This window comes from Carcharodon carcharias, chromosome 35 (genome assembly GCF_017639515.1).
Source record: "Carcharodon carcharias isolate sCarCar2 chromosome 35, sCarCar2.pri, whole genome shotgun sequence".
Lineage (NCBI taxonomy): Eukaryota > Metazoa > Chordata > Chondrichthyes > Lamniformes > Lamnidae > Carcharodon > Carcharodon carcharias.
The window spans coordinates 4963973-4984040 of record NC_054501.1 but is presented as its reverse complement, the minus strand read 5'-3'; the positions used below and the strand labels follow the sequence as shown (position 1 = coordinate 4984040).

Here is a 20068-nt window from a genome sequence, read left to right as displayed (position 1 = left end):
AGAGGGGGGGGAGACAGAGAGGGGGGGGGAGACAGAGAGGGGGGGGAGACAGAGAGGGGGGGGAGACAGAGAGGGGGGGGAGACAGAGAGGGGGGGGAGACAGAGAGGGGGGGGAGACAGAGAGGGGGGGGAGACAGAGAGGGGGGGGGAGACAGAGAGGGGGGGGGAGACAGAGAGGGGGGGGGGAGACAGAGAGGGGGGGGGGAGACAGAGAGGGGGGGGGGAGACAGAGGGGAGGGGGAGACAGAGGGGGGGGGGAGACAGAGGGGGGGGAGACAGAGGGGGGGGGGAGACAGAGGGGGGGGGAGACAGAGGGGGGGGGGAGACAGAGGGGGGGGGGAGACAGAGGGGGGGGGGAGACAGAGAGGGGGGGAGACAGAGAGGGGGGGGAGACAGAGAGGGGGGGGAGACAGAGAGGGGGGGGGAGACAGAGAGGGGGGTGAGACAGAGAGGGGGGGGGGAGACAGAGGGGGGGGGGAGACAGAGGGGGGGGGAGACAGGGGGGGGGGGAGACAGAGGGGAGGAGGAGACAGAGAGGGGGGGGAGACAGAGAGGGGGGGGGGAGACAGAGAGAGGCAGAGACAGAGAGAGGCAGAGACAGAGAGAGGCAGAGACAGAGAGAGGCAGAGACAGAGAGAGGCAGAGACAGAGAGAGGCAGAGACAGAGAGAGGCAGAGACAGAGAGAGGCAGAGAGAGGCAGAGAGAGGCAGAGAGAGACAGAGAGAGACAGAGAGAGACAGAGAGAGACAGAGAGAGACAGAATTAGGGGGCAGAACATCAAAGTGGGGGCCAGGCCGTCAGGGTTGATGTCAGGAAGCACTAGACACAAAGTGGAGTGGAAATGGGGAACTCCCTCCCCCCGATAAGCCTGTCGAGGCTGAGATGGGGTTGGAGGGCAAATGTAAATTTCTAACCTGAGATTGGGAGATTTTTCTGGGTAAGGGGGGATTGAGGATTACAGAACCGAGGGCAGCAGATGGAGTTAAGATGCAGATCAGCCGTGATCTGGTTGAATCGAGGAAGAGTCGAGGGGCAGAAGGGTCGAGGGGCAGAATGGCCTCCTCCTGTTCCTGTCTAACAGGCTTGAGAGGGGCTGAATGGCCTCCCAGACCACAAAGGTTCACCCTCAGAACTGAATATCCGACAGCACGGCACTCCCTCAGCACTGACCCTCTGACAGTGCCTCTCTCCCTCAGCACTGACCCTCCGACAGTGCGGCACTCCCTCAGCGCTGACCCTCCGACAGTGCGGCACTCCCTCAGCGCTGACCCTCCGACAGTGCGGCACTCCCTCAGCGCTGACCCTCCGACAGTGCGGCACTCCCTCAGCGCTGACCCTCCGACAGTGCGGCTCTCCCTCAGCACGGACCCTCTAACAGTGCGGCACTCCCTCAGCGCTGACCCTCCGACAGTGCGGCACTCCCTCAGCGCTGACCCTCCGACAGTGCGGCACTCCCTCAGCGCTGACTCTCCGACAGTGCGGCACTCCCTCAGCACTGACCCTCCCACAGTGCGGCGCTCCCTCAGCACTGATCCTCCGACAGTGCGGCACTCCCTCAGCGCTGACCCTCCGACAGTGCGGCACTCCCTCAGCGCTGACTCTCCGACAGTGCGGCACTCCCTCAGCACTGACCCTCCCACAGTGCGGCGCTCCCTCAGCACTGATCCTCCGACAGTGCGGCGCTCCCTCAGCACTGACCCTCCCACAGTGCGGCGCTCCCTCAGCACTGACCCTCCCACAGTGCGGCGCTCCCTCAGCACTGACCCTCCGACAGTGCGGCGCTCCCTCAGCACTGACCCTCCGACAGTGCGGCGCTCCCTCAGCACTGACCCTCCCACAGTGCGGCATTCCCTCAGCACTGACCCTCCGACAATGCGGCGCTCCGTCAGCACTGACCCTCCGACAGTGCGGCACTCCCTCAGCACTGACCCTCCCACAGTGCGGCATTCCCTCAGCACTGACCCTCCGACAGTGCGGCACTCCCTCAGCACTGACCCTCCGACAATGCGGCGCTCCCTCAGCGCTGACCCTCCGACTCCACTTCACACCTGCAGGTGTCGGTTGGTCTATGCTCGCGACGAGAACCGCCGCGAGAGGTTGACTCAAGCTGCGAGTAGCTCCGCCCACCCCGCTTCCCAATCGAGACTTTGGCGGCTCCTCCCGGCCTGCAGGCGGCGCTGCGCCTCGTGCGGCGCATGCGTCCTAGCTGGAGGCGATGTGAGTTGTTCTGACCTCTCCTGCTCAGTCGGTGGCGTATGTGTTTGGGGACGGCTGCCCGATGCCGAATCCTCCCAGCCTGACGGCGGCGGTGTGCAGGCCGACTGTTTCGTGGGTCCTCCTGCGCTGCTGGTGGCGCCGCGCATGCGGACTGTGCGGGCACGGCCCGTCTCCTTCTGACTGTGATGCTGCGGGCCGGCGCCGCGCATGCGGACTGGCCGGGGGGGGGGGGGGGTGGCCGCCTCTCCTGGAGGTGGGAGGAGAGAAGAAAGAGGAAAACGGGACGTGAAAGGGAGGGGTGAGGAAAGAGAAGGGACCGTGGTGGAGGAAGTTGTCGGTCGCCAGCATGGCAGATGCCGCAGCGGAGAAGGCGACGGAAAACGGCGGCTTTGAGACACGGCGGCTGACGGGTGAGGGAAGAAGGTCAAAGGGCATGGGGGGGGGACTCACGACATTCCAATCCGCTTTCCGGCATTTGGGACCACTTTTGGCCAACCTCTTCTCCTTTACTCTGGTGATGTCTCCTTGGTGTACAGCAAGATGCCAGTGGCAGGGTAAGGGCTGGGGGTTGGTTGTGTGTTGGAGATGCACAGTAAGATGCCAGTGGCAGGGTAAGGGCTGGGGGTTGGTTGTGTGTTGGAGATGCACAGTAAGGTACCAGTGGCAGGGTAAGGGCATGTGCGGGGGGGGGGGGGGGGGTCTATGTTGGAGATGCACAGTAAGATGCCAGTGGCAGGGTAAGGGCTGGGGTGGCATGTTGGAGATGCACAGTAAGATGCCAGTGGCAAGGTAAGGGTTGGGTGGGGGCGTCGTGTGTTGGAGATGCACAGTGAGATCCCAGTGACAGAGTAACGGATGCTTGGGGTGGGGGGGGGTGGTGTAGTTGGAGATGCACAGTAAGATCCCACAAGCAGTATCACGCATTGTTATCGGGGGCAACCTTTTATATTCTGTCGGGAATGGGGCGGTGGGAGGGCGGTGGTGTAGTTGGCACTATAAGATCCCACAAAGTTTCTTTCTCTTTTAAAGCGGGGGTGGGGGAGGCCATCCTGTGTTTTTTATTCTCTGCCGATGATTGACTATCCCCATGCTTTGTGCCTGAGTGGGTGTGCACAGCACGATCCCATGGGCAGGGCAGGAAACGGGAGGGGGGCAGCCTTTCATTCGGGGAGTTGCCCAAAGAGAACCCACTAGCAGTATGTGTTGGAGGGGGGGGATGGGGGGGTGGAGAATGAGAGCCTTTTAATTTGGCGAAAGGGGGTGCTGTTTGGCTTGGTGGGTCTGGGGTGGTGAGGTGCACAGCCTGATCTCGCAAATCCTCTGCTGGAGGGGGTTGTGGGCATCAGAGGGAAGTCTTGCCCCTCCTTCCACACCCCCTTGCCGATTGGATCCAGAACCTTCGTTTCAGCCCAGCAAACAGTCCCATGGCCTTCGACAGTAATTGAGAGAAATCTGGGACCAAGCTAATGTCATGGCAGGTCAAAGAATGCACTTGGTCCAAGCAGTCAGTTTGAAGAAATGTCTTCAAGGAGAGAGAGAGGGGGAGAGATTTAGGGAGGGAATTCCAGAGCTCAGGGCTCCCCCCCAGGCAGCTGAAGGCACGGCCATTAATGGCGGAGCGATGGGAATCGGGGGATGCTCGAGAGGCCGGAATTGGAGGAGCACAGAGATCAGCAATGAAAAATCAGTTGCTGGTAAACTGTTAATGGGAAGCATATTTTAAAATGACATGATTATACAACAGTGTGTATTAGAGAGGGGAGGCAGTGGTATTTTGACACACCTTAAGCTGACAGTACATTCTGGGAACACCGCAATAACAGGTGGAATTTAAATTCTATTAATAAATCTGGAATATGAATCTAGTCTCCGGGCTGGCCTACATGTCAGTTCAGACCCACAGCAGTGGTTGACTCTTAACATGCCCCTTGAAATGGCCCTAGCGAGCCACTCAGTTCAAGAGGCAGTTAGGGATGGGCAACAAACGCTGGCTTTGCCAGTGACACCTACGTCGCCATGAATGAATAAAGGATATAGGGAAGTTGGGACGGTTGGAGCAGAGAAGGTCGAGAGGAGATTTGATGGTGGGTGTTCAAAATCACAAGGTGGGGTGGTATCTGGGACAGAGTGGACAGGGAGAAACCGTTCCCATTGGCGGGAGGATCGAGAACCAGAGGGACGTGGATTTAAGATGATCGGCAAAAGAAGCGACGTAGACGCGAGGAGAAACTTTTTCACGCAGCGAGTGGTTAGGATTTGGAATGTGCTGTGTGGGGAGGGGAGGCAGGATCAATCGAGGCTTTCCAAAGGGAATTGGATCATTATTTTTTTAAAATTAATTTACAGGGTATGGGTGTTGCTGGCAAGGCCCAGCATTTATTGCCCATCCCTAATTGCCTCATAAGAAGGTGGGGGTAAGCTGCCTTCCTGAACTGCTGCATTCCTGTGGTGTGGGTACACTCACAGTGCTGCTGGTAAGGGAGTTCCAGGATTTTTACCCAGCGACAGTGAAGGAACGGCCAATATATTTCTAAGTTCAGGATGGTGAGTGGCTCGGAGGGGAACTTGCAGGTGCTGGTGTTCCCCATGTGACTGCCGCCCTTGTCCTTCTAGGTGGTAGAGGTGGTGGGTTTGGGCGGCGCTGTCAAAGGGGCCTTGGCGAGTTGCTGCAGTGCATCTTGTAGATGGTACACACACTGCTGCCCCTGTGCGTCGGTGATGGAGGGAGTGAATGTTTGTGGATGGGGTGCCCATCAAGCGGGGCTGCTTTGTCCTGGATGGTGTTGAGCTTCTTGAATGTTGTGGGAGCTGCACTCATCCAGGCAAGTGGGGAGTATTCCATCACACTCCTGACTTGTGCCTTGTAGATGGTGGACAGGCTTTGGGGAGTCAGGAGGTGAGTTACTCTCCGCAGGATTCCCAGCCTCTGACCTGCTCTTGTAGCTACAGTATTTATATGACTGGCGGAGGCTGAGCGTCAACTCGCAGACACTTCCTCCTACCTCTCCCTGGACCATGACCCCACCACTGAACATCAAGCCATTGTTTCCAGGACTGTCACTGACCTCATCTCCTCTGGGGATCTTCCTCCCACAGCTTCCAACCTGATAGTCGCCCAACCTCGGACGGCCCGCTTCTATCTCCTACCCAAAATCCACAAACAGAACTGCCCCGGTAGACCGATCGTCTCAGCTTGCTCCTGCCCCTCAGAACTCATTTCTCGTTATCTTGACTCCCTTCTCTCTCCCCTTGTCCAGTCCCTTCCCACCTACATCCGTGATTCCTCTGACACCTTACGTCACATCAACAATTTCCAGTTCCCTGGCCCCAACCGCTTCCTCTTCACCATGGACGTCCAATCCCTCTACACCTCCATCCCCCACCAGGATGGCCTGAGGGCCCTTAGCTTCTTCCTCGAATAGAGGCCCGAACAATCCCCATCCACCACTACTCTCCTCCGTCTGGCTGAAGTTGTTCTCACGCTGAACAATTTCTCCTTCAACTCCTCTCACTTCCTCCAAACAAAAGGTATGGCTATGGGTACCCGCATGGGCCCCAGCTATGCCTGTCTCTTTATGGGGTATGTGGAACATTCCTTGTTCCAGTCCTACTCCGGCCCCCTTCCACAACTCTTTCTCCGGTACATCGACGATTACTTCGGTGCTGCTTCATGCTCTCGTCGGGACTTGGAAAAGTTTATTAATTTTGCTTCCAATCTCCACCCCTCCATCATTTTCACGTGGTCCATCTCTGACACTTCCCTTCCTTGACCTCTCTGTCTCAATCTCTGGTGATAGACTGTCCACCAATATCCATTACAAACCCACCGACTCCCACAGCTACCTCGACTACAGCTCCTCACACCCCGCTTCCTGTAAGGACTCCATCCCATTCTCTCAGTTCCTTCGCCTCCGTCGCATCTGTTCCGATGATGCTACCTTCAAAAACAGTTCCTCTGACATGTCCTCCTTCTTCCTTAACCGAGGTTTTCCACCCACGGTCGTTGACAGGGCCCTCAACCGTGTCCGGCCCATCTCCTGCACATCCGCCCTCATGCCTTCTCGTCCCTCCCAGAAACATGATAGGGTCTCCCTTGTCCTCACTTATCACCCCACCAGCCTCCGCATTCCAAGGATCATCCATTTCCGCCAACTCCAGCACGATGCCACCACCAAACACATCTTCCCTTCACCCCCCCCTATCGGCATTCCGTAGGGATCGCTCCCTCCAGGACACCCTGGTCCACTCCTCCATCACCCCCTACTCCTCAACCCCCTCCTATGGCACCACCCCATGCCCACGCAAAAGATGCAACACCTGCCCCTTCACTTCCTCTCTCCTCACCGTCCAAGGGCCCAAACACTCCTTTCAAGTGAAGCAGCATTTCACTTGCATTTCTCCCAACTTAGTCTACTGCATTCGTTGCTCCCAATGTGGTCTCCTTGACATTGGAGAGACCAAACGTAAACTTGGCGATCGCTTTGCAGAACATCTGCGGTCTGTCCGCAAGAATGACCCAAACCTCCTTGTCGCTTGCCATTTTAACACTCCACCCTGCTCTCTTGCCCACATGTCTGTCCTTGGCTTGCTGCATTGTTCCAGTGAAGCCCAACGCAAACTGGAGGAACAAGACCTCGTCTTCCGACTAGGCACTTTACAGCCTTCCGGACTGAATATTGAATTCAACAACTTTAGGTCTTGAGCTCCCTCCCCCATCCCCACCCCCTTTCTGCTTCCCCCTTCCTTTTGTTTTTTTTCCAATAAATTATATAAATTTTTCTTTTCACACCTATTTCCATTATTTTAAAATATTTTTAATCTTTTATGCTCTCCCCACCCCCACTAGAGCTATACCTTGAGTGCCCTACCATCCATTCTTAATTAGCACATTCGTTTAGATAATATCACCAACTTTAACACCTATGTGTTCTTTTGTTCTATTGTTGGTGACATCTTTTGATGATCTGCTTCTATCACTGCTTGTTTGTCCCTACAACCACACCAACCCCCTCCACTTCTCTCTCTCTCTCTCTGCCCCCCCAACACACCTTAAACCAGCTTATATTTCAACTCTTTCTTGGACTCAAACTCAAGTTCTGTCAAAGGGTCATGAGGACTCGAAACATCAACTCTTTTCTTCTCCACCGATCCTGCCAGACCTGCTGAGTTTTTCCAGGTAATTCTGTTTTTGTTTTATGTGACTGGTCCAGTTCAGTTTCTGGTCAATGGTAACCCCCCCAAGATGTCGATAATGGGGGATTCAGTGATGGTACTGCCATTGAATGTGAAGGAGGGGTGTTTGGATTCTCTCTTGTTGGAGATGGTCATTGCCTGGCACTTGTGTGGCACCAATGTTATTTATCTGAAAAAGGAAGAATGTGTAGGGTTGTGGGCAAGAGAGAGAAACTAGGTGACTGGCACTTGCAAAGAGCTAGCATGGGCACAAGAGACCAAATGGCCTCCTTCTGTGCTGTAAACTGTTTTGTGATAACCCATCCAACCCCCCATTCTTGTCTCCCGAACTGTCCACTTGGTGGAAATGGGGCGCAGTTGCTGGTACACACCTCCACAGGGTCTCGGGCCACGCAGCCGAGTAGTGGGTTCTACCAGGCCGTTAAACTTTTGAGGGGGTCGGGGGAATTACCCTCGACCATCTCCCCCCGTCCACCCCCGGCTAGGATCTAGAGGCTCTCCAAACTGATCAGGAGTGGTGAGGAGGATGGGTTAAAGCATTCCAATAGCACTTTTCACAACCCCCAGCCCTTCCTGGACATGAGGTTCGGTTGGTGAAAACCTGCCCTGAGGTCAGCCAAAGACCTAATTCCACTCTCCCCCACCACCCCCCCCCCTCCCCCTCCCCCCCACCCCCCAAACTCCCCGCCACTGTCACGTCACATCCTGCGGTCAGCTAGAGCGAAATTGCCTTTTTTTCCTCTGGGCACCAACTTCTCCTGGGGTCATCTGGAGTGCAATTGCCACCACAAAGGCGAATGGCCGGGTGTAAAATTGCCAAGTCACCCCTGAAGCACTCCACAGCTGTGGAGCCTGGGCGGCTGTCGTTACGTGGTGGGTAATCTGCGCACAGGAGGATCCCACGAGCAGCAATGTGATTTATGACCGGTGCAGAGGGCTGTCACTTGCCCGTTCTTAACAACTTGCCTTTCTACTCTCCCTCCCTCGCAGCTAATGAAAAGTTGAAGTACGCCAGCCTGGCGGTCCTGGTGATCCAGAACGCCTCGGTCATCCTGTGCATCCGCTATGTTCGCACATTACCCGGGAACAAGTTCTTTTCCACTTCTGCGGTTGTGATGGTGGAACTCGTCAAACTCGGAACGTGCCTGATTCTGATCCTCGGACAGAAAAGAGGTGAGCCTTTTGTTTTGCTCTCTTTCTCTCTCTCCCTTTGTCCCCCCACCGAGACATTGCTCCCCGTCAGAGTTTTGCATCGTGTCCGGGACGTATTATTCTGCTGCTCGCGTGGAGCTGACTCTTCCCTGCCCCACCCCCAACCCTTCCTGGATATGAGGTGCCGTTGTTGAAATACTGGCCCGAGGTCAGTCAGAGGCTTAAGCCCAGCGCCACGCTGGATTCTGCGGTCAGTCAGAGTGGAATTGTCATCTTTCTCCAAGCGCCAACATCTCTTCGGCACACCTCGGGGTCATCTGGAGCGCATTTGCCATTCCAATGGTGAATGGCCGGGTGTAAAATTAACCAACCTCTGCCCGAGGGAGGAGGAGCACTAAAGGTGGGTGCAGGAGCAGAGGGAGCTGGGGGCATTTGTGTACAAAGCATTGAAGATGGCAGGGCAGGTTGAGAGAGCGGTTAATAAAGCATCCAGTATCCTGGGCTTTATTAATAGGGGCGTAGAGTACAAGAGCAAGGAAGATATGATGAACTAAAACACAGGTTCGTTCTCAACAGGAGTATTGTGTCCAGTTCTGGGCACCGCACTTTAGGAAGGATGTGAAGGCTTTAAGAGAGAGAGATCGGAAAAGATTGATGAGAATAGTTCCAGGGATGAGGGGACTTCAGTTCCGTGGATGGATTGGAGAAGTTGGGACTGTTCTTCTTGGAGAAGAGAAGGTTGAGAGGAGATTTGATCGAGGTGTTCAAAATCAGGAGGGGGTCTGGGACAGAGCGGACAGGGAGAAACTGTTCCCATTGGCGGGATGATCGAGAACCCGAGGGCCGCGGATTTAAGGCGATCGGCAAAAGAAGCGGTGGAGACGCGAGGAGAAACTTTTTCACGTAGCGAGTGGTTAGGATCTGGAACGCGCTGCCTGAGAGTGGGGGGGGGGGGGGGGGGGGGGGGGAAAGGAGGCAGGTTCAATCGAGGCTTTCCAAAGGAGGGGAACTGGATCACTATCTGAATGTGCAGGGTTGCGGTGAAAGGCCGCAGGAGCAGTGGGACAGGGTGAGTTGCTCCTGTAGAGGGCCAGCATGGACACGATGGGCCCAATGGCTTTCTTCTGTGCTGAAGCCGTTCCGTGATTCCATGATCGGAGTGGGTTTTCTGTTTGCTTTTCTTTCAGGGTGGGTGTGCCTTGGTAATCCAAGCGTGACGCCTGAATTGTGACTTGGGCTCAGAGTTCTTCACTAATAGCTACAACGCCTGTCCTATGGAGCTTTGGTGGGGGGTGTTTGGGGTGGTGGGGGGGGGGGGGGCCGGCGGCATTCAGCCCCTTCAGATACAGTCAGATTGTGCCTGACCTGTTCCTCACCTGCATTTTTTAGAATCGCCAAGTCTTTGCAGAGCAGAAGGAGGCCATTCGGCCCGCTGTGCCTGTGCTGGCTCTTTGAAAGCTATCCAATTAGTCCCGCAACACCCCCCCCACCCTTGCTCTTTTCCCCCATTTCCCTCTTCCAGTATTTATCCAAATAAAACTCTCCTCACCTCCACACCCCCCCCACTCTCCCCGATTCTCTTCAATCTGTGTTTCCCTCTGGTTACCGACCCTCCTGCCGTGGGAAACAGTTTCTCCTTATTTATTCGACGGACACCCCCCTCATGATTTTGAACACAAATTTCCTGTCTTATTTTTGATTCATTCGTGGGATGTGGGCGTCGCTGGCCAGGCCCAGCATTTATTGCCCATCCCTAATTGCCCCCTTGAGATGGCGGGGGGTGAGCCACCTTCTTGAGCTGCTGCAGTCCCTGTGTGGTGTAGGTACACCCACAGCGCTGTTAGGGAGGGAGTTCCAGGATTTTGACCCAGCGACAGTGAAGGAACGGCCGATATATTTCCAAGTCGGGATGGTGAGTGGCTCGGAGGGGAACTTGCAGGTGGTGGTGTTCCCCATGTGTCTCCTGCCCTTGTCCTTCTAGGTGGTAGAGGTGGTGGGTTTGGGCGGCGCTGTTGAAGGAGCCTTGGCGAGTTGCTGCAGTGCATCTTGTAGATGGTACACACACTGCTGCCCCTGTGCGTCGGTGGTGGAGGGAGTGAATGTTTGTGGATGGGGTGCCGATCAACCGGGGCTGCTTTGTCCTGGATGGTGTTGAGCTTCTTGAATGTTGTGAGAGCTGCATTCATCCAGGCAAGTGGGGAGTATTCCATCACACTCCAGACTTGTGCCTTGTCGGTGGTGGAGGGGGTCATGAGGTGAGTTACTCACCACAGGATTCCCAGGTATTCCAATGGGGCCTGGCCAGAGCTATGTACAACTGTGTCGTCCTTTATTGCTGCTTAGTTGACAGAGTTTGAACCATGTAGCCTGAAGCAACATCTGTACCCTTGGTTACTGGGGAGCGAGAGGGAGAGAGACAGGGAGAGAGGGAGAGAGAGAGGGACAGGGACAGGGAGAGGGACAGGGAGAGGGAGAGAGAGACAGGGAGAGAGAGAGAGACAGGGAGAGAGAGAGAGACAGGGAGAGAGAGAGAGACAGGGAGAGAGAGAGACAGGGAGAGAGAGAGACAGGGAGAGAGAGAGACAGGGAGAGAGAGAGACAGGGAGAGGGAGAGACAGGGAGAGGGAGAGACAGGGAGAGGGAGAGACAGGGAGAGGGAGAGACAGGGAGAGGGAGAGACAGGGAGAGGGAGAGAGAGAGACAGGGAGAGGGAGAGAGAGAGACAGGGAGAGGGAGAGAGAGACAGAGAGGGAGAGAGAGACAGAAGGGGAGAGAGAGAGACAGCGAGAGAGAGAGAGACAGCGAGAGAGAGAGAGAGAGAGAGACGGAGAGAGAGAGAGAGAGACGGAGAGAGAGAGAGAGAGACGGAGAGAGAGAGACAGGGAGAGAGAGAGGGAGACAGAGGGACAATTGTACAAGGTTCCTGAAATAAAAACAGGAAATGCTGAAAAAATTCAGCCGGTCTGGCAGCATCTGTGGAGAGAGAGAAGCAGAGTTAACGTTTCGAGCCCGTATGACTCTTCTCTCGGAGCTTACAAGGCTCCGATCCTGGGGCCCCGACTGGGATGTTCACGTACTGTGAACGTCGGATGCCCCTTACCGTCGAATAGCTGGGAGGAAAGGAGAAAGGTTGGCGGGGGGGGGGGGTTGCGCACAGCAAGATCCCACAAAGAGCGGCGCGACAAATGGTCGAATAATCGCTCCCCCCCACCTTCCCCACTCCCCCCACCTCCACGCGCCCGACAGGCTGTTGGCTGATCGTTGGAGCGGGTGGGAGACCATCTTATTGAAACATATCAGATCCTGACCGGGGGGGGGGGGGGGCAGAGAAGGGAGGTGCCTCTCCGTCTCTCTGTCTCTCTCTCCGTCTCTCTCTCTCTCTCTCTCCCCCTCTGTCTCTCTCTCTCCCTGTCTCTCTCTCCCTGTCTCTCTCCCTCTCGCTCCCCAGTAACCAAGGGTACAGATGTTGCTTCAGGCTACATGGTTCAAACTCTGTCAACTAAGCAGCAATAAAGGACGACACAGTTGTACGTAGCTCTGGGCCTGGAATACCTGGGAATCCTGTGGTGAGTAACTCACCTCATGACCCCCTCCACCACCGACAAGGCACAAGTGATTTGGGGCTGGGGATTGGTGCGAACGTGGAGTCAAAGCTACAATCTTATTGAGCGGGGGGGGGGGGGGGGCAGGGCGCGAGGGGCCGAATGGCCTACTCCTGCTCCTAATTGGTATCGTGGCAAAGCCCCACATTTAAAAAACCCTCCTTTTGCAAACCCCCCGACGCCCAAGATATTCTCCTCAGCCCCTGCCCAGCTCCCCTCCTCCTCCTCCACCGCGCCCCACAACCCTCCTGAACGTTCGCACACAGGGGATTATTAAGGCTATGACGCACTTGCTTTCAACCAAACCCAAGAGCAGGAGTAGGCCCTTCGAGCCTGCTCTGCCATTCAAAATGATCGCGGCCGATCTGATTGTCACCTTCCCCCCCTTTGCTTATCAAGAATCCATCCCCCTCAGCCTTAAAAATATTCAAAAACTCTGCCCCCTTCGCCTTTGGAGGGAGAGGGTTCCAGACTCTTGACCCTCTTGAGAGAGAAATAATTTCTCCTCGTCCCCGTCTTCAGTGGGCTTATTTTTAAACCCCTGACCCGTATTTGCGAATGTGGCACCACAGCTTGAAAGGGGACACCCACTGGGTAAGACTGAATAGGCCGGGGCTCTTTATTCTGGAAAAGAGGAGGCTGAGGGGGTGACCTGATCGAGCTCTTTAAAATGACGGAGGGGGTTTCGATAGGGTCGGCGTAGAGAAGATGTTTCCACTAGTGGGGGAGAGACCAGAACTGTGGGGGGGGCGGGGGGGGGGGAATTCAGGAGAAAGGTCTTTACCCAGAGAGCGGGGAAAATGTGGAACTCGCTCCCACAGGGAGGGGGGTGGAGGTGAATCGTGTTTAAGGAGCTGGATAAACACACGAGGGGAGAGAGGAATAGAAGGATACGGGGGGGGGGGGGGCAGGGGCAGGAAACACCGGCACGGAGCAGTGGGGCCGAATGGCCTGTTTCCGGGGCTGTGGGATTGGATGTGAGATGGGGTCTTAATGAGGAGATCTCTCCATCTCTTCCTGAACAGGCAACCTCAAGGAGCTCATAATCTACCTATACAACGGCCTGGCCGTGCAATACGTGGACATGCTCAAAATGGCAGTTCCTTCGTTGATCTACACCCTCCAGAACAACCTGCAGTACGTGGCGATCTCGAACCTGCCCGTTGCCACATTCCAGGTAAGTGCGGAGGTGGTGGTGGGGTGGGGGGGCTTCTGACCAGTAGTTCTCCCCAACACCTCCCCCCCCCCCCCACCCCCCACAAACCCTTTTGGTGCCTTGCCACCCTTTTTCCTAAGGCGCTGACTCCAGCTGGCACTTAGACTGCACGAGGCATCGCTATCCACCCCACCCCCCCTCCCTCCTCACATGGGAAATTTAGGCGAGGGAGGGAGGGGTCAGGACTGCGCTGACCTCCTGCTGCCATCCTGTCAGGGTGCGCGAGACTCGGGGTGGGAAGCCCCCGTTCTGCCTGGTAGACTATCAGCCTGCTTACAGTGAAAACATGAGGGAGCGTTCCCTATTATTCAAACAAAAATGGGGGTGTCGCCATGCAGAGGGGGGAGGCATGACGGGGAAGTCCCCCAGTCACACCTTGGTCTCATATGCAGCAAGACCTGGATGGCATTCAGGCTTTGGCTGATAAGTAACAGTTGCGCCATACCAGCGCCAGGCAATGACCATCTCCAACAAGAGAGAATCCAACCATTGCCCCTTGACGTTCAACGGCATTACCATCACTCAATCCCCCCACTATCAACATCCTGGGGGTTACCATTGACCAAAAACTGAACTGGACCCAGCCATATAAATACTGTGGCTACAAGAGCAGCTCAAGAGGCTGGGAATCCTGCAGAGAGTAACTCATCTCCTGACTCCCCCAAAGCCTGTCCACCATCTACAAGGCACAAGTCAGGAGTGTGATGGATTACTCCCCACTTACCTGGATGAGTGCAGCTCCCACAATACTCAAGAAGCTCAACACCGTCCAGGACAAAGCAGCCCCGCTTGATGGGCACCCCATCCACAAACATTCACTCCCTCCACCACCGACGCACAGGGGCAGCAGTGTGTGTACCATCTACAAGATGCACTGCAGCAACTCGCCAAGGCTCCTTCGACAGCGCCACCCAAACCCACCACCTCTACCACCTAGAAGGACAAGGGCAGCAGACACATGAGGAACACCACCACCTGTAAGTTCCCCTCCGAGCCACTCACCATCCCGACATGGAAATATATCGGCCGTTCCTTCACTGGCGCTGAGTCAAAATCCTGGAACTCCCTGCCTAACAGCACGGTGGGTGTACTTACACCACAAGGTCTGCAGCGGCTCAAGAAGGCAGCTCACTACCACCTTCTCAAGGGCAATAAAAATGCTGGCCTAGCCAGCGATGCCCAGATCATATGAAAGAGTAATGAAAAAAAACAAGTCAGGTTGTATCGAGCTTCTTGAGTGTTGTGGGAGCTGCACTCATCCAGGCAAGTGGGGAGTATCCCATCACACTCCTGACTTGTGCCTTGTAGATGGTGGACAGGCTTTGGGGAGTCAGGAGGTGAGTTACTCACCGCAGGATTCCCAGCCTCTGACCTGCTCTTGTAGCCACAGTATTTATATGGCAGGTCCAGTTCAGTCTGGTCAATGGTAACCCCCAGGATGTCGATAGCGGGGAACTTGGAAAATACCTCGGCCGTTCTTTCACTGTCACTGGGTCCCAAATCCTGGAACTCCCTCTCTAACAGCGCCGTGGGTGTACCTACACCACACGGGACAAAATCCTGGAACTCCCTCCCTAACAGCGCCGTGGGTGTACCTACACCACACGGGACAAAATCCTGGAACTCCCTCCCTAACAGCGCGGTGGGTGTACCTACACCACACGGGACAAAATCCTGGAACTCGCGCCCTAACAGCGCCGTGGGTGTACCTACACCACACGGGACAAAATCCAGGAACTCCCTCCGTAACAGCACGGTGGGTGTACCTATACCACACGGGACAAAATCCTGGAACTCCCTCCCTAACAGCGCCGTGGGTGTACCTACACCACACGGGACAAAATCCTGGAACTCCCTCCCTAACAGTGCGGTGGGTGTACCTACACCACACGGACAAAATCCTGGAACTCCCTCCCTAACAGTGTGGTGGGTGTACCTACACCACACGGACAAAATCCTGGAACTCCCTCCCTAACTGCACGGTGGGTATACCTATACCACACGGGACAAAATCCTGGAACTCCCTCCCTAACAGTGCGGTGGGTGTACCTACACCACACGGGACAAAATCCTGGAACTCGCGCCCTAACAGCACGGTGGGTGTACCTACACCACACGGGACAAAATCCTAGAACTGCCTCCCTAACAGCATGGTGGGTGTACCTACACCACACGGGACAAAATCCTGGAACTCCCTCCCTAACAGCGCCGTGGTTGTACCTACACCACACGGGACAAAATACTGGAACTCGCGCCCTAACAGCACAGTGGGTGTACCTACACCACACGGGACAAAATCCTGGAACTGCCTCCCTAACAGCACGGTGGGTGTACCTACACTACAAGGGACAAAATCCTGGAACTCCCTCCCTAACAACACGGTGGGTGTACCTACACCACACAGGACAAAATCCTGGAACTTCCTCCCTAACAGCGCGGTGGGTGTACCTACACCACACGGGGACTGCAGCGACTCAAGATGGTGGCTCACCTCCCCACCCACCCCCCCGCCCCCCCAAACCTCCCCGAGGGGGGCAATTAGGGATGGACGATGAATTCTGGGCCCAGCCAGCGACGCCCACCCCCTCACACCCACCCCGCCAAGGAATAGAAAGCCAAATCGCGCGCCACATTGACGGGTAGCCATAAAGCTGATCACACAATTGATGCCGGGCATCCCCCGTCTCTCTCTCTCTCTCTCTCTCTCTCTCTGTTTCTCTTTTTTTATGTCGATGACCCGCGGCAGGTCATGTACCAGTTCAAAATCCTGACCACGGCCCTGTTCTCCGTGCTGATGCTGAAGAAGAGCCTCTCGCGGCTGCAGTGGGCGTCGCTGGTGATCCTCTTCGCAGGCATCGCTGTCGTGCAGGTGACGCAGGAGGAGAGCCGGGCCGGCAAGGACCGGGCGCCGGGCCAGAACTACCTGGCGGGGCTGGGGGCGGTGATGGTGTCGTGCGTCTCATCCGGCTTCGCCGGCGTCTACTTCGAGAAGATCCTGAAGGGGACTTCCGCCTCGGTCTGGCTGCGCAACGTGCAGCTGGGCATCTTCGGCACGCTGCTGGGCCTGCTCGCCATGTGGTTGAAGGACGGGCAGGCCATCGTCGAGCGGGGACTCTTCTTCGCCTACACGCCCATGGTCTGGTGCATCATCTTCAACCAGGCCCTCGGCGGGCTCCTGGTGGCCGTGGTGGTGAAGTACGCGGACAACATCCTCAAGGGCTTCGCGGCCTCGCTCTCCATCGTCATCTCCACCGTGGCGTCTGTCTACTTCTTCGGTTTCAGTGTCGACCTCTACTTCATGCTGGGTGCGGGCCTGGTGATTGGCGCTGTGTACTTGTACAGCCTGCCCAAGGCCCCCCCGCCTGTCTCCCTCGCCAAGGAGCCTGACACGTACAACACAAAGTTAGTCATCAAGTGAAGGCAAAGGAATCAAATCCACATGTTGTCCGGCCAGGCGCACTCGCTCACTCCCTCTTTCTTCATGGCTTGTCTACTCTTTGCCTGTGCTTCCTCCCTCTGTCTCGCTGTCTCTCTCTCTCTCTCTCTGTCTGATTCTCTCTGTGTGTCACGTGCTCTCTCTCTGTGTGTCGCGTGCTCTCTCTCTGTGTGTCGCGTGCTCTCTCTCTGTGTCGCGTGTTCTCTCTCTGTGTGTCGCGTGCTCTCTCTCTGTGTGTCGCGTGCTCTCTCTCTGTGTGTCGCGTGCTCTCTCTCTGTGTGTCGCGTGCTCTCTCTCTGTGTGTCGCGTGCTCTCTCTCTGTGTGTCGCGTGCTCTCTCTCTGTGTGTCGCGTGCTCTCTCTCTGTGTGTCGCGTGCTCTCTCTCTGTGTGTCGCGTGCTCTCTCTGTGTGTCGCGTGCTCTCTCTCTGTGTGTCGCGTGCTCTCTCTCTGTGTCGCGCGCTCTCTCTCTGTGTCGCGCGCTCTCTCTCTGTGTCGCGCGCTCTCTCTCTGTGTCGCGCTCTCTCTCTGTGTCGCGCGCTCTCTGTGTGTCGCGCGCTCTCTGTGTGTCGCGCGCTCTCTGTGTGTCGCGAGCTCTCTGTGTGTCGCGCGCTCTCTGTGTGTCGCGCGCTCTCTGTGTGTCGCGCGCTCTCTCTGTGTGTCGCGCGCTCTCTCTGTGTGTCGCGCGCTCTCTGTGTGTGTCGCGCGCTCTCTGTGTGTGTCGCGCGCTCTCTCTGTGTGTCGCGCGCTCTCTCTGTGTGTCGCGCGCTCTCTCTGTGTGTCGCGCGCTCTCTCTGTGTGTCGCGCGCTCTCTCTGTGTGTCGCGCTCTCTCTCTGTGTGTCGCGCTCTCTCTGTGTGTCGCGCTCTCTCTGTGTGTCGCGCTCTCTCTGTGTGTCGCGCTCTCTCTGTGTGTCGCGCTCTCTCTGTGTGTCGCGCGCTCTGTGTGTGTCGCGCGCTCTGTGTGTGTCGCGCGCTCTGTGTGTGTCGCGCGCTCTGTGTGCGTCGCGCGCTCTGTGTGCGTCGCGCGCTCTGTGTGCGTCGCGCGCTCTGTGTGCGTCGCGCGCTCTGTGTGCGTCGCGCGCTCTGTGTGCGTCGCGCGCTCTGTGTGCGTCGCGCGCTCTGTGTGCGTCGCGCGCTCTGTGTGCGTCGCGCGCTCTGTGTGCGTCGCGCGCGCTGTGTGCGTCGCGCGCGCTGTGCGTCGCGCGCGCTGTGCGTCGCGCGCGCTGTGCGTCGCGCGCTCTGTGCGTCGCGCGCTCTGTGCGTCGCGCGCTCTCTCTCTCTGTGTCGCGCGCTCTCTCTCTCTGTGTCGCGCGCTCTCTCTCTCTGTGTCGCGCGCTCTCTCTCTCTGTGTCGCGCGCTCTCTCTCTCTGTGTCGCGCGCTCTCTCTCTCTGTGTCGCGCGCTCTCTCTCTCTGTGTCGCGCGCTCTCTCTCTCTGTGTCGCGCGCTCTCTCTGTGTCGCGCGCTCTCTCTCTCTGTGTCGCGCGCTCTCTCTCTCTGTGTCGCGCGCTCTCTCTCTCTGTGTCGCGCGCTCTCTCGCGCGCTCTCTCGCGCGCTCTCTCTCTCTCTGTCGCGCGCTCTCTCTCTCTCTGTCGGTCGCGCTCTCTCTCTCTCTGTCGGTCGCGCTCTCTCTCTCTCTGTCGGTCGCGCTCTCTCTCTCTCTGTCGGTCGCGCTCTCTGCGTCAGTCGCGCGTGCACTCTCTGTCAGTCGCGCGCTCTCTCTCTCTCTGCGTCGGTCGCGCGCGCACTCTCTGTCAGTCGCGCGCTCTCTCTCTGCGTCGGTCGCGCGCTCTCTCTCTGCGTCGGTCGCGCGCGCACTCTCTCTGCGTCGGTCGCGCGCTCTCTCTCTGTGTCGGTCGCGCGCTCTCTCTCCCTGTGTGTCAGTCGCACCCTCTCTCTCTCTCTGTGTTATCGTGCACACTCTCTCTCTCTCTCTGTGTTATCGTGCACACTCTCTCTCTCTCTCTCTCTGTGTCGGTCACGCCCTCTCTCTCTCTCTCTCTGTCACTTTGTCGCACCCTGGCTATCTGTCGCTCTCTCTCTCTCTCTGTCTCACATGCGCTCTCGTTTGTGTGGCGTCTACCTCTTCACTCCTGTTCTCTGCCATTCTCTCTCCCTCACGGTCCTTCTCTCTGCTGTTCTTGCATTTTCTCCATGTGCCATTCTTTCCTTCTCTCTCTCTCTCTCTCTGCGTGCGGGCATGGTTTCCTCCCTCCTGTTCTAAAATGTATGATACTTGCGTGCGCACCGGGGTGGGGTTGGATTTTTCCTTTCATTGTCTTTTATGGAGCATCTCTCACTGGGCGACCACAGAGGTAGAGGGACATGGTGAACATGGGAGTGGTACAGCGTGTTTTGAGTTTTCCAATTGCAGAGAATGATGAGCCCTACCAATGGGCATTACTGTGACTGGTTGCGGGGCTGGGTGGGGGTGAGACGCTGTTTGTGGCCGGTGTTTTTAGATTGTAAGTACACTTAACGAAGCGTGATATTGCCTCCCTGGGACCACTGAAGTGGGTTGGGGGGTGGGGGGTGGTGGAGATGGTGTGGGAAAAGGCTTCTTTAACTTATAGATGTTAGTGGGCTCAAGTTGGTTCGTGTGTCAGCTGGAGAGGGGGAAGTTGGTGGTGGTGAGGGGGAGGTGGTTTTATGTTGGAAGCACACCCACCTCCTCCACCACTCACCTCAGCTGCGGGCGCTTGACATTGGTGCCGGCTATTCGACTGTGAGTCCCTCGCAGGCGGACCTGAATCCCCTCTCCGAGCAGTAACCCAACTGGATTGGTGATGAAGGGTAAGGACCCTGGGCTGTGAATTTTGTTTCCCTCCTTCCTGCCCTAGCACACACACCCGCCCCGCCAAAAAATCAGCTTTTTGGGTTTTTGGGCCAGTACAGCCAACCCACCTCCCAAAATGCTGCCTTGGGTAGGGGATTTGTGGCACTGACTCTCCCTGGGGTACAGTATCTACAGACACTAACTTGCACTGAGGTATGGGATGCACAGACACTAACTTGCTCTGAGGTACGTGCCCCACACACACTGACTCTCACTGGGGTACAGGTCCCCCACACACACACATTGACTCTCACTGGGGTACAGGTCCCACACACACACACTGACTCTCACTGGGGTACAGGTCCCACACACACACACTGACTCTCACTGGGGTACAGGTCCCACACACACACACACACACACACACACACACACACTCTGACTGGGATACAGGTCACACACACACACACACACACAC

The 20068-nt window shown here is 56.7% G+C and overlaps 1 protein-coding gene across 1 annotated transcript; it reads left to right on the top strand.

The window, feature by feature from the left end:
• Window positions 1-2489: 2489 nt before the first annotated feature.
• On the top strand, window positions 2490-17017 carry slc35a2 (solute carrier family 35 member 2). The gene is made up of 4 exons (XM_041179660.1): window positions 2490-2628; window positions 8402-8584; window positions 13191-13342; window positions 16128-17017. The coding sequence occupies exons 1-4, from the start codon at window positions 2565-2567 to the stop codon at window positions 16797-16799; spliced, it is 1071 nt and encodes a 356-aa protein (XP_041035594.1). The 5' UTR covers window positions 2490-2564; the 3' UTR covers window positions 16800-17017.
• Window positions 17018-20068: the final 3051 nt, after the last annotated feature.